Source organism: Stenella coeruleoalba, assembly GCF_951394435.1.
Source record: "Stenella coeruleoalba genome assembly, chromosome: 3".
NCBI classification, from domain to species: Eukaryota; Metazoa; Chordata; class Mammalia; order Artiodactyla; family Delphinidae; genus Stenella; species Stenella coeruleoalba.
In genome coordinates this window covers 169,404,496-169,417,504 of record NC_137148.1, presented here as the reverse complement: position 1 = coordinate 169,417,504, position 13,009 = coordinate 169,404,496, and the positions used below count along the sequence as shown (strand labels likewise).

At 62.0% G+C, this 13,009-nt stretch overlaps 1 protein-coding gene across 3 annotated transcripts in view; it reads right to left on the bottom strand.

Annotated features, from left to right (window-relative positions):
• The window catches only part of MLLT1 (MLLT1 super elongation complex subunit), a 128,223-nt gene that overhangs the window by 6,446 nt on the left and 108,768 nt on the right, over positions 1-13,009 (bottom strand). For 2 of the 3 annotated variants that reach the window (XM_079918497.1, XM_079918496.1), the window contains 3 exons: positions 11,831-11,974; positions 8,541-8,666; positions 4,182-4,736 (listed from right to left, as the gene is read on the bottom strand). In XM_079918497.1, coding sequence (XP_079774623.1) covers positions 4,182-4,736; positions 8,541-8,666; positions 11,831-11,974 — 825 coding nt within the window. The remainder of the gene's footprint in view (positions 1-4,181; positions 4,737-8,540; positions 8,667-11,830; positions 11,975-13,009) is intronic. The other variant, XM_079918498.1, reaches the window with a different exon arrangement.

The window sequence follows — 13,009 nt, the reverse complement described above, 5'->3', positions numbered from 1 at the left end:
TTCAGTCCAAAGAAAAGGAGCCCTCCGGTGGCAGGGACAGCCAGGCAGGACGCCCCAGATACGCACTCCAAAGGCCGCCAAGGCGCCAGGCCCCGGCACCCGAGACCCTGATCCCATCCCACCTCCTCCCCCAGCCCCAGGATGCCGCCGGTGTGCATTCAAAATGCAACCAATGAGCTTTCTTTTCCCACTGAGGGACGGTAAATCTCCAGCCACGCCTGGTGCTCCCACCTGCCTGCGCAGGAGGACGGGGCCGAGGCAAGCTCTCGCCGCAGGGGGATTGGAGGCGGCGGCAGGCGACTGTGGCTGCTCTCACGTGTGGGCCCTACCCTCCTCCGGCGAGACCACAGCTGGCTGGTGTGCGCTGCGGCGCTGCGGCCAACAGCTGGAAGGTCCGAACAGGAAAGGTGGGTGCGTTCTCATCCTGCCCCTCATTTCCTCAGTCTGTCCTGAGGCTGAGTAGCGACAACAAGCTGTCTCCCTGTCACTGGGTGCCCCTGAGGTGATGATGAGTGAGTGTGTGGGCAAGTGACAAGCACTTGAGGACACAGTGGACTCACAGCTGGCCCCACTGCACCCAGAGCCGGTCACATCCCCCTTCTCCTCTTCCTTTAGCCCTGACTTGGCCACCAGGGGGCAGTAAAAGCCCAAACTAGGAGCCCAGGCCCTAGGATACTAAGGCGTACGTAGCGTGGGGCAGCACCTCCCACTTGAGAGGCCCGCGTGGGGAAGGGGCTGAGCCAGAACTGGGTGGCGTCTGCTCTGGGCCCTCAGGAGAAACCAACAGGCTGCTGCACAGGTATGCGCAGCAGAGTGATAAGCCCAGGGCCGGGGGCTGGGCCAGACTGGGCTCCAGTGGGCAGTCCATGGCTCAGAAAGCCTGCCAGCCCAGGGCGCCCAGACGCCGTCCAGCCTTCTGTCCTCGGGGACTGTCTGGGGGAGCTGAGCAGCCTGAGCACCTGGAAGGGGCCAGGAGACAGGCGGAGGAACCCAGCAGTGTCTCCTCAATCCTGGCACGTGCCACAGGAGAGGAGACCCCAGGAGAGGAGCCCCTCCCGCTGGCCCGTGGGCTGAGGGCAGCCCCTGCTCCCGGAAGGAGACCCGGGAAGGCTCAGGTCTTTCCTCAGCAGACTCAGAGAAGGATCCCACTGCCTGGGCACAGAATGCTTCCCAGCTGAAGAGCTGAGGGCTCCCTCCTCTGGGGTCCGCCACCGCCCAGCCTGACCCGCTCTGGGCCCTCCCAGCACGCCCCTGCCAACGTCCCCGACTTGCTACCTTCACACGGGCCAGTGGTGTGCCCTGAGGAACCCTCCCCGGGAAACCAGCCTAGACTGCCATCAACCACTGTCCACTGGGTGGGTACCACTCAGACCAGTGTGTGACCCTCCCCACCCCCAAAAACGGGCCTGGAGCCACATGGTCCCCCCTGCATGCATATCCCTCAGTTCTTATTCTGGCTCGGAGGTCCTGGCTTCTGACCTTGGCTTTCTCACCAACCGGCCAAGGCAGCCCGTGGTTTTAAGCCTCAGTTTCCCCATCTGTAAAAGAGCTGCCCTGCTGGCCTCTGCTAAGCACACGGAGGTCGATGCCGATTGCGCTTCCGACCTCTGGGGCAGGGAATTCGGACAGAGCTCCGGGGCAGGGAAGACCTGGCTGGGAGGCCACCAGCACGCAGGCTCGGGCCAACAGGCTCAGGAAGGTCCAGGGCAGGGCAGCACCTGCTCTGTCCTGACGTCCCAGGCCAGGTGGGCTTCTCAGCCACACTCGTCCCCTTTCCTTCCACATGAATCCAATAGGCGGGGTGTGGAGGGGAGGGGGGAATCGGGAAGTGGTTTCAGCCCCAAGAGCCTAATGGTTCCTGGGGGTCACAAAAGCCCTCGAGGGGCTGCTGACGTGTCCTGGGGCTCAGGCTACACAGGGCGTCCGGAAGGAGGGTGGAGGGCCTGCTGTGCTCCCAGTGCTCCAGGGCCTGTGACTGAAAGGGACTGAGTGTCAGGAACCCCACAGCCAAGGAGACCCCAGAGGAGCAGCCAGAGGAGAGCCAGAGGAGCTGGGGGGCTTGGCCCGGGACTCAGACAAGGAGCTGCCTGGCCCCTCTGAGGGCCGAGGGGGAGGAGGAGACTTGGGCTCCACGCAGCGGTCAGAGCTTTCCGGCAGTGGCGCCCACTCGGCCTCCAGCGTGGGACGGCCGGAGACAGGCAAGGGCAGCTGGGGAGGCCCGGGTCTGGAAGGCCGTCTCGCCCCCTTCGCCATGGCCACGTGTGCCTCGCCAGGTCCCAGGGTCAGGACATGTGAGTCACTGTCCAGCAGCCCTAGAGATCCCCCGGGCATGCTGACGGCCCAGACTCGCCGTTCAGAAGTCTCTCAGCGCGTGGGATGCGCCTCTTCAGCCAGGAGAAAGCCCTGGGCTTCCTTGAGCGATTCCAGCCTCAGGGCCGCGGTGGCCAAGGCCACAGACACTGGACACCCAGCCAGCCCCACCCCCCCGCACGGAGCAGGTGGAGGGAGCTGCCCACAGTGGCACGGGTGCTCACAACAATCACAGCAGGACGTCAGGGTGGACACCCGCGGCCAGGGCGCCAACATTCAGCCGGGGAGGCAGGGCTCAGGGAGGCCTCCACCTCTTCCCTACACAGGGGCACCAGCCTTGGTTACAGGAAGGTCTCTCTGGAAGCACCTGAGGCGGACAGGAGGGAAGCGCACCAGACCAGAGCTCCGGGTCTGAGCAGATGGAAGAGAAAGATGCTAGATGGGGCGCTATGAAGCACCCAAAGAACCTCCGGCAACCGAGAGGTGGCTGGGAGGGCCCTGGACTCCCAGGAGTCTCCAAGTAAGAGAGACGTTCCAGGGTCCTGCCATCCTCAGGTTCATTGGCAGACAGTCTCCCGGGCGCAAGAAGCGCTGGGCATGTGACATCACCAGCCCTGTGTGTGTCCCTAATTGTGGGGATGCACTGTTACCCATGAGCCAAACTGTCACCCCCAGCCACCTCCAACGAGGTGCCCCTGGAAGCCGCACGCTCACGACATCGGTGCTACTGACACAAACCACCTCTGGCTTCACCTCTGGGAACCACCTGCAAAGTCCCAGTGGCTCTCTGAGCAGCAATGCTGGAGACAAAGCTTCTGCCTTTGAGAGTGAATAAGAGTCTGGGAACTACAAAAGGCCACTGAGGGCTTCCCCGGTGGCGCAGTGGTTAAGAATCCGCCTGCCAATGCAGGGGACACAGGTTCGAGCCCTGGTCCGGGAAGATCCCACACGCCGCGGAGCGGCTAAGCCCGTGCGCCACAACTACTGAGCCTGCGCTCTAGAGCCTTCGAGCCACAGCTACTGAAGCCTGCGTGCCCAGAGCCCGTGCTCCAGAACAAGAGAAGCCGCCGCAATGAGAAGCCCGCGCACAGCAACGAAGACCCAATGCAGCCGTAAATAAATAATTAATTTTTAAAAAAAGGCCACTGAGGGCTGGGGCTGGTGATACAGGTGAGGGGGTCAATCGCTCACTCATCCATCCGTCCATCCAACTATGTATCCATCCATCCATCCCTCCAGGTCCCTGTTCGCTGAGTACCAGAGGCCAAACAGCATGCAGAAATGACATAGCCCTCCAAGGCCCAGAGAGGTTTGGCTACCCAGTCAACAATCTGGCCCCTAGCTCCTTTGTGACTCAAGCCGTCTCTGATGGTGACATTCAGAGCCGCATGGAAATGCTGCTGCAGGAAAAACCCAGAACCTCTGGCTCCCAGACCCAGAGAGTGGGATGAAAACACACAGGGACACCACATCACGAGTGGAGGGAGGGGGTGCCCTGGCTGACCGAGCCTGCGGCAGCCGGGTAAAGACTCCATGGTGAGACACAATCGCCCACTCTGACCCCAAAGCGGCCAGTGAGACTCCGGCCCACACAGGGGGCAGCCCGAGAAGAGCTGTGAACGCAGGTACCAGTATCACGCTGAACTGGGACCCTTCATCCCAAGCACCGTCCACACAGATCTTGCGAGGCGGTTTCGTCACCCCCAACGTAAAGGGAAACTGAGGTCTGGCAAGGCAGAGGCTGCCCAAAGCTACATGGAGCAAGTGGGCGCCCAGCCTCTTTGTAACCTCTGGGCGGCTCAGAGCCTGCAGAGAGAGGATGAGGGTGGGGTGTGGGAAGGGGAGAAGGGCGGGGGAAGGAGCCACCTCACCTCGGTCTTGAAGGAGGCCTCGTCCTCCGAGTTGGACTCCTCCGCCTCCGGAGGCTTTTTGATCTCCCTGGGCTCGTTCTCAGGCTTGACCTTCTCCGCTTTGGCACCGCCCTTGTCCTTGGCCGGCTTTTTGTCCGAGAAGGAGGAAGATGAGGTGCGGGGTGAGGTGCTCGGGGCGCTCCTGGACCCCTTGGAGCTGCTCTTCTTCTGCTTTTTGGCGCTGGGCTTGGGTGAGTCGGCGGCGGCCGGCCGCTTGCTGGAAGACTTGGGCGGGGGCGGCGGCGGGGGCCCGCCTTTGGGGGACATGCTCTCCAGTTTGGTCTCCTTCAGGGCCATCTTGGGCTCCTTGAATGCGGCCTTGGGCGGCGGGGCCTTGTCCTCCTTGGGCGGCCGGCCCTCGCCCAGCTTCCGCGCGGCGTCCTTGGCGCTCCTGGCCTGCTCGCGCTCCGGCTCCTTGCAGGCGCCCCTGCTCTCTGAGTCCTTGCGCGGCCGCTCCCGGTGCTCCTTGGTCGTCTTGTGGGCCTTGCAGGCCTTGCCGCTCTCCCTGCTGGCGTCCTGCAATGCCGGGCAGGAGGGGGACACAGTCAAATGGCATCTCGGGGCCGCCCTGCTCCGCCTCCCACGACCCCTACAAAGTATAATCCACCTGATTCAGACTCAGCTAGAGAAAATCTTCCATAAAGCGAAAAAGTAAGGCAGCAGGTGAGAGTTTTAAATGGAGCTGTCCCTTTAAACTACTAGGAAGTGTCAGCAGGTCCCAGGCGGCTGCAGGCTAAGACTCCCCTGAGGGATTCAAGAAGAGTACACGGTGAGTCAGATACAGACAGGCAAGCCACACCGACCCACTCCCGCTCCAGCGCCTTGCAGCTTCCCGCGGGGCTGCTGCGGCGCGGGGGCTGGGGGCGCCAGCAGGCGGGGCCTCTCCTCTGTCCCCACCAGAGCCAGGTGCCTCCCCAGGTCGCCCCCACCCTGCCTGTAAGGCCCGGCTCCGGCCCGGCCCCAATGCATGCCAGCACCGCAGCTCTTTGATCGCCCTTTAATCTCCACATTGAGCATTAACTGAGCGCCTGCCAGGTTCCCAGGCACTGTGCATGACTAACGGCTCCTAGACGTATCCCGGAACCCAAGCCGCCTGGGCAGCTTTTCTAAACCATGTGCAATGCCTCAACCTCCGCCTCGGAAACCGAGGGTTGAGGGTGGAGCCTGGACTCTGGCATTGATGAGCCAGGTCAGGGGGGCTCCCACCGGCAACAGAGGCAGTGAGCGGCCCTGCACCGGGCCGCCGGGAAGGCGGGCTGGTGGCCTCCAAGCCTGCACGCCTGCGCTCCCTCTGAGCAGGAGCAAGACCACCTACCTCACCAGGCGACAGTGCAGGGTGGGCAGGGCGGAGAGGGCGGACAGCGAGTGCACAGTCACCCCGCCCCCAGGCAGGAGCCCCGTCTGACACCTTGGCGGGCCTGCTCCTCGCCAACACCGTGTACACCGCATCACCACCTCGCCGCACAGCCAGGGCTGCGGGACAGGTGCCCGCTGCCGTCCGCTGCCAGGATTCTGCCCCCAACTCTGTGGGACAGGTGCACGGCTGGGCACCACCAGCAGCTAGACCACAGGGGCCCACCTGGGCGGGGCCCCCAAAGCAGCCTCCCTCTACCAGCTCACCCCAAGTGCTGAAGGGACGGGCGAGCCAGGTGAACACCCAGCAGCTGGGCCTCTGCTTCCTGCGCTCACAGTCTCCAAGGGTCCAGCGACAGAAGCCTCCCAGCAAAGAGCCACAGGGAAAGACGGCACAGCCTAGAACCACCTCTGACCTACTGGAGTCCCCGTTTTCTTGCGGATCCACTACCCACACCAGTGCCAAAGGTTCAGGGCCAGCCCCATGTGGCCATGGGCTCCTGCCACCTCCCTGGAGAGAAGTCGGCCCTGTGCCCTGGCCCCGGCCGTCACGTCACCACGGCAGCAGGAAGGGGTGCTCACACCACGAGCACCCCTTTAGAAGCCTGTGTAAAGGGGCACCCCTGGGAGGCTGCTGTGTGGAATGGGGCCAGTCTCTGGGGGCTCCACTCTCCAGCACGCTGTCCCCCCAAGGAGGGAGGCAAGAAGCAGAGACCTCCCACACCATCCTGGCCTCTTCCTGCAGCGCCCATGAGCCCGCCTGGGCCGCACAGTCCCAGCCCCGAGAGGTGCAGCGGAGCACCCCTGATGGGCACGACTGCCGACGGCCCCCTGCCCGGAGCAGCAGAGCCTCCCCGCTGTCCAGGGCCTGCCCAACTAGCAGGGGCCTCGGAGCGGCGGCTCTTCACCCGGAGCGCTGTACGGGCACCCAAGAGCACAGGCCCTCTGAAGTCACACACTACGTCTGTAGCATAATGTAGACGTTCCTGGGGCAAAGCTCCACTGCAGTCATGTTCTCAAAGCTGTCGAGGACCCAAAATGATTAAGAACCAAGTGTTAGAGAAAAGCCCACCAGGCCGACTGGCTGACATCAGACAAGGAGAGGCAGGGCGCCCTGAAGCTATAGGCGCACGAGTCCAGGGGGCGGCGGGACCAAAGGGAACAGCCACCTGCACAGTGAGCCTTCAGGGGGTCCCGGTCCTCTCCTAGGAGGCTCCACTTCCTGCCTGCCAAGCTACCCTCCGGGGGTCTGTGGGAAGAAACAGAACCACAGGGACCAATCCACCTGGGGCTGCAACAGCCAGACTCTCCAGCGGCCCCAAGGCCCTACAAGGACCACGCCCCTCCCTCCTGGCCCTTCTGCCTGGAGCATGCGGTCCAGCCAGTCAGCCTCTGCAGGTCCAGGCAGTGGAGAATCCGTCTGGGGGAAAGAGCCGGTGCTTCCTCAGCTGGAAGAAGAGGCCGATGACTCAGAGGCAGGACTGTGACAATGGGCAGAGGGGGTCTGTCAGAGAGCCATCAGCAGAAACCTTCGCAGGGACCCCCTATGTCACAGCGTTCAGGGGCTGCAGAAAGATGCTGGACCGGGAGGGGTGAAGAGGAAGGACCCTACCTGCAGGCCGCCCAAGCCTCGCAGATACACCCACTGGCTTGGGGGGGTCCCAGGGGTTTCAAAGACCTCAGCAAGAGATGCCACCAGCACCCCCAGCAGACGTAGCTCTGTCGGGCACTGGAGTGTCCTCACCACCTGGGAGGGGGCACTTCTCAGGTGACTTGCAAGCAACAGGTACAGAAGAGATGGCAGTTCCCACTCTTCCTATTTTGCACCGACTTCCGAAAAACCGTGGGTGGCTCGGAGAAGCTGCCAAGATCGTTAGCAAGAATTTTTCTTCAAGTCCCGTGAGGTTCAGGGAAAGACCTAGGAGTCCTGTGAGGGGAAGACCCTGGAGCCGCACTCTGTACTTGAAGACTCTGGCCTCACGCGTCCAGAGGGCTTAAGTCAGACAGATCTGAGGATTTCAGAAACCTAGTGGCCTTGTGGAAAGTGCCAGAAAGACCTTGCCTGGCTGACGTGGCCCTCCTCCAAGGTTGCTGATGAGCATAAGGCTGTAAGACGGCCCAAGAGTTCAACCTGTCCACCTCAACCAGGCCCCCGACACCCGATAGGGAGTGAAGCAAGAAAACTGCCAAGATGAGAAATGGATACACTTGCAGGGTTGGTGGCGAACGACTAGCAGCTGCCCTGAGAGCCAGGCAGAGCTTGGCCTCGGGGACACAGCTGTGTAGGTGGCTGCAGCGTAGGACACATGCCCACAAGCTTCCAGGTCCACTGCGGGACCAGCCCGAGGGCTCCGGAGGCTACTCCGGGACAGCTGAGAGACAGAGGTGTCGGGAGGGCAGAGTGCCACCTGCCTGGCTGGCCGAGAGAAGACGAGGAAACGTTTCTTCTTGAGGCGAAACAGCTGGCTCCGCCACATGGTTCCACCCGGCCCTTCCCCCAGGCGAGCTCTCTCTGCCCAGAGCTGCTGCCAAAGAAGGAAGCGGAGCCTGGAGCAGCCGCGGGAGGGAGCGCCAGCCCCTACGGATGGGAAGTGCCAGTAACGCCCAGGAGGCAGCAGTGGACACGCTCTGTCCACGGCCCCCAGCCACGCCAGCCTCTTGGGGTTCTGTCCGAGTGGCCCTAGGCCCTCAGACTCGGTGGACGGGAGAACGGGGCAGGCTCTCTGGCCTCAAGAGGAAAGGGGGAAGAACCTGCGATCATTTGGCTGTCTGAGCAGTTCAGGAGGGCAAGCCTCCTGATGAAGGGGCAGAGCAGCCGGGCGGAGCACAGAGATGTGCTCCGAGAGAGGATGCCAAGGGAGCGAGTCCGGGGACGGAAGGTCCAGCTCTGCGGAGGGGCGCCCTGAGCCCAGGCCCCGCCACTGGGCCCCAGCGCTCCCACATGACTGGGCCTTCCGCCTCACTAACCTTGGAGCCGTGGGACGGTTTGGTCTTCTTGGGGTCAGAGAAGGCAGAGAGTGGAATTGTGGGTAACATGGGGTAGTCGGGGCTGGGCCTGGACACCGTTTCTGCTCCTTCGGGCATTACCATCACCTAGTGATAAAGAAGAGACAGATGTTATCAACGAGCAAGGAGGCAGGCTGGAAATTCGATCGGCAAGAGGAAGCCGGCCTGCGGAGCTTCCCTCCGGGAGGGGCCGAGTGCCGAGCGCTGGAGCCAAGCGGGGCCGGGCAGAGAGCGAAGAGAAGCCGGGTCCCAGGATGGCTGGGCGCGGTGGGCCGGGCCGGCCGAGAAGACGCGGAGCTGTGGCCAAAGCTGCCCCACACGCGGCGGTGCAGACAGACCAGAAGCACGGTTGGCATGGGCGGGAAGCCGGCCGGACACCCAGAGCAGGCAGCTGCGGCGGAGGGGGCAACCTCTGCGGGATGTGTGTGCCCGATGTCCTCCTCCACCGTGAGGCGGGCGGGGTGGACAGACAGGGAGAGTGCGGCCAGGCCAGAGGAGAGCTGCATGGGGTGGGCGCGGGGGGTTGGGGGGAGGGCCCAGAGGAGGGAGGGTCCAGGGTCCTGCTAGGAGGTGCACGGGGAAACACCTGCCCGGCTCCAGCCAGGCTCCCGAGGCCCCGGCTGAAGGGGGAGAAGGCGGCGGGCAAGTCCTCGAAATACTGACACCGCAAATTGACCCTAGTAGCAGTCAGCGCTCAGAGGGAGCCTTCCAGACGCTGATGAGACAGAACAAAAGAATAAAGCGCACACACACAGAAAGAAGCAAGCATTTAGCCTGGTAGAACAGCCCCACGAGTAACCCTAAAAGCATGGGATTCCCCGAGGAACCAGCGTTTCACCTGGGGGGGGCCAAGGTCACGCCTGGCTGCGGGGACGCCGGGTTGAAAGGAGGGCGGTGGAGCCCCTTGCCCTCCAAGCCCTGCAGCGGAGCCCGAGGTGGTGCTGCTCACGGGAGCCTGTCCGACCACCACGCTCTGAACCAGACACCCAGAAGCCGCCTGCCCCACCAGGCCCGGGATCACGCTGTTGGCGACCCGCACACTCCAGGCCACAGGGAAGCAACGGAGAGCACAGCCCAGGAGAACGGCGGGGCCACGGGATGCCTTAGTGCGTCCACCCACAGACCTTTTTCTTCTACTTTCGCTGCAACTTCTCTCCCTTCAAATGAAGGTCCCCAACCAACCCTATCCCAGGACAACGCGTGGAGGCCTCCCGTGTCGCTGCCTGTCTGTGACAGCCCTTTGGGGCACATGGCTCCACGGGGACCCGTCTCACCCCTGGCCTCTGAAGGAGCCTCTACCTCTGCGCAGCTCAACTGCCGACGGGGCAAAGGATGAGACACAAGCTGAGGGGCCGGGCAACCGCCTGGCACAGCGGGAAGCAGCTCAGGTCACCGCTGATGGTGTCTGAGCCTCACGCGAGGAGCGACAGGGCTCAGGCAACCCCGGGAGAAGGGGCCGCACAGAAAGCAGTCCTCGTGGGCTCACCGACGGCCCGCTCCTCCTGCGCTGGCCTCCTGCGCTTCCAGCGCCGACATCAATGTCAATGCAGGCAGGCTCCGGGCCCATCCGCCACGGGATGGCAAAGGCAGCGCCACTGGGACCCAGAGCCCCAGAATGGCAAACAGGGACCAGGACTCAGGGCTTGGGAGCCACCGTCCCATAAAGGTCTCGGGCAGCTCCTAGGACCAGAAAGCACTGCCCTGCCATCAGCCTGGGGCGTGAAGTCCGCAGCCCCAAAGGGCGACAAAGTTCCTGACCAGCCAACCGGCTCTCCAGGCAGCCCCAAAGGGCCAGAACAGCAGCCAGCAGAGACCACAGGGTGGCAGCTCGCGGGCCTCCCTCCCTCCCTCCCAAACTGCAGGCCGCGCCTGCCCTCCCCACCTCCCTCCCCTGCCCCTGCGCACCTCCTCCTCCCTGCGCTCCAGTTTTATGTGTTTAGATGATGCTCACTGAACCTGCATCTCCTCAGAGCAAAGAAAACATCTTTTTTTTTTTAAATTTCAAAACGTTTTAGTTTTTAAAAAATAAAATAAATGACTATAAATGATACAACCAGTTTTCCCATGTGACTCTAAAGGTTAAAAAAAAAAAACTTTACGTGGGGAGCCAAGGTCTCGGTGCCTGGGTCCTGGGACTCTGAGAGGCCCGTGGACGCTCTGTGTGTCTGTCTCCCAAAGAGAGGTGACCGTGAAAGCTTTGGGGGAACACCCAGGAACACCTCGGGAAATACTTTGGAAAATATTTGGCAGCGAAAATAAGGTAGAGAAGCAGAGCTGGGGGAGGACCGCTGAACCCAGCAAACTCAGGGCCAACATCTGTGTAAGTTGACGCTGCACCTCCCGGCTCTGTGACTGGACTCCGTCAGCCATCATGTGCTAGATTAGAATCGCACGCTAATCTTTTGCTAGGAATACAGCGTAACTTAATCACGTATTCTGCGATGAATACGTGATTGCTTTCATATTATTAAAAAAGTTTATAGAAAGACCCAACTGAATTAAGTGAACAGGAAGGGACTGCTCCCCAGAGCCAAAGAAACCCAAGCCAAGCGCCCTGCACGCACTGGGGAGGTGCGCCTGCCTCGACGACACACACGTGCGCACACACAGGCTCTCACGCCCCCAGCCCGACTCCCCCATCCCAGGCTCGGGATGTCCGTGTGCTCAGTCCACCGCCCTCGGCGCAGTCCAGTCCTCCTCCACGACCGAGCACCCGACCCAGCTCTCCAAAGGCCTTGCCACGTGCAGGGGGATCACTGGCCACACAACTTGCTACGGAGACCTAAGTTCTGAGAGCCTGTGTCACCAGGACAAAACCGCCAGGAGCGCGCATCAGCAGGGAGCCCCTACAGAGCCGGGGCTGCTCCCCCCACCCCCCATGACACGCCCCTGCGAGGCCTTGCTGATCTGGTTAAAACTGGCTCCGGCTCCAAGCTGACAGATTGGCCTCGCGCCCATGCCTGCCCCCTCCCCCCACCCCGCCCCACCTCCATGGAGGACAGTGCTAATTGCCCACAGCCAACAAGAAGCTACAGGGTAACTAGAGACTAGTTAGTCACTCGCAGCGGACAACACCCTAGCGCAGACTCAGGGCGCCTGGGTCCCATCCAAAGCTGCTGGGCGCCACCCGTGCAACCTGCCCCTCTGGGTCTTGGGTGCCCAACCACACGCTGGAGAGCCCCGGGTGCCCCCAGCACCAGGGCCGCCCAGCGCTGGGGGCCATGTTGGGGCACGTGGAGCGGCACACTCACCCCGCCGGCCATCAGCAGCTTGTACCGGAACTCCACGGTGGGGTTGTTGAAGGTGAGCTTCTCACAGCGCAGGTGGTTGACGGGCGGGTTGCCCTCCAGGTTCAGGAACAGGTCGTAGGTGAAGCAAACCTTCCTTGGCTCCTCCTTAAACAGAGAAAACAAAAGGAAGTCTACTCAGAGGGCTGGGCAGGAGGCTGCAGGGCAGCCGCGGACCAGGCGGAGGCACTCCTTGCCGCCGGGCCTGCCCCCCGTCCCCTCGGACCCTCATCTGCTTCTCTGTGTGTGTGTGTGCCTCCCCATCGCTCCGCTCATGCAAAATAAATCAACTTACTATTTGCGGAGCGGCAAAGCAGGCACCACGACAGAAATAAAGATCATCAGGATGATATTCTCAGCTGGTTAATGAAGCAGTCCTGCCGATGGTGTGCGGAGTCCCGCACACACAATCCCCCTCAACCCTCAGTGCTCGGCCCATGGACGGGGAGGACGACGCTCCAAGACACACAGCTGCTCAGCGACAATGCTGAGACCGGACCCCAGGCTCTAGGACCAGGATCCTGCAGCCTCAACCCCCGGCCCCTTTCCTGGAAGGGAAATTTCTCCAAAGACATACAGGCGGCCAATAAGCCCACGAAAAGATGCTCAACACCATTAACCGCTAGGGAAGTACAAATCAAAACCACAAAATACTGCCTCACACCCACTAGGACGGCAATTATTTTAAAAAAGGAAAATAACAAGCCTTGGCAAGGATGTGGAGAAACCAGAATCCTGGTGCACTGCTAGCAGGAAGGTAAAATGGTGGTCCCTCTGGAAAAGTGTATGAAAGTTCCTCAGAATGCTGAATACAGAGTAACTGCATGACCCACATATCCCCCCTAGATGTATACCCCAAAGAAATGAAAATACACATTCACATAAAAACTTGTACGCCTGGGCTTCCCTGGTGGCGCAGTGGTTGAGAGTCCGCCTGCCGATGCAGGGGACACGGGTTCGTGCCCCGGTCCGGGAAGATCCCACATGCCGCGGAGCGGCTGGGCCCGTGAGCCATGGCCGCTGAGCCTGCACGTCCGGAGCCTGTGCTCCGCAACGGGAGAGGCCACAGCAGTGAGAGGCCCGCGTAACGCAAAAAAAAAAAAAGCAAAAAAACCAAAAAACTTGTACGCCTATATCCACAGC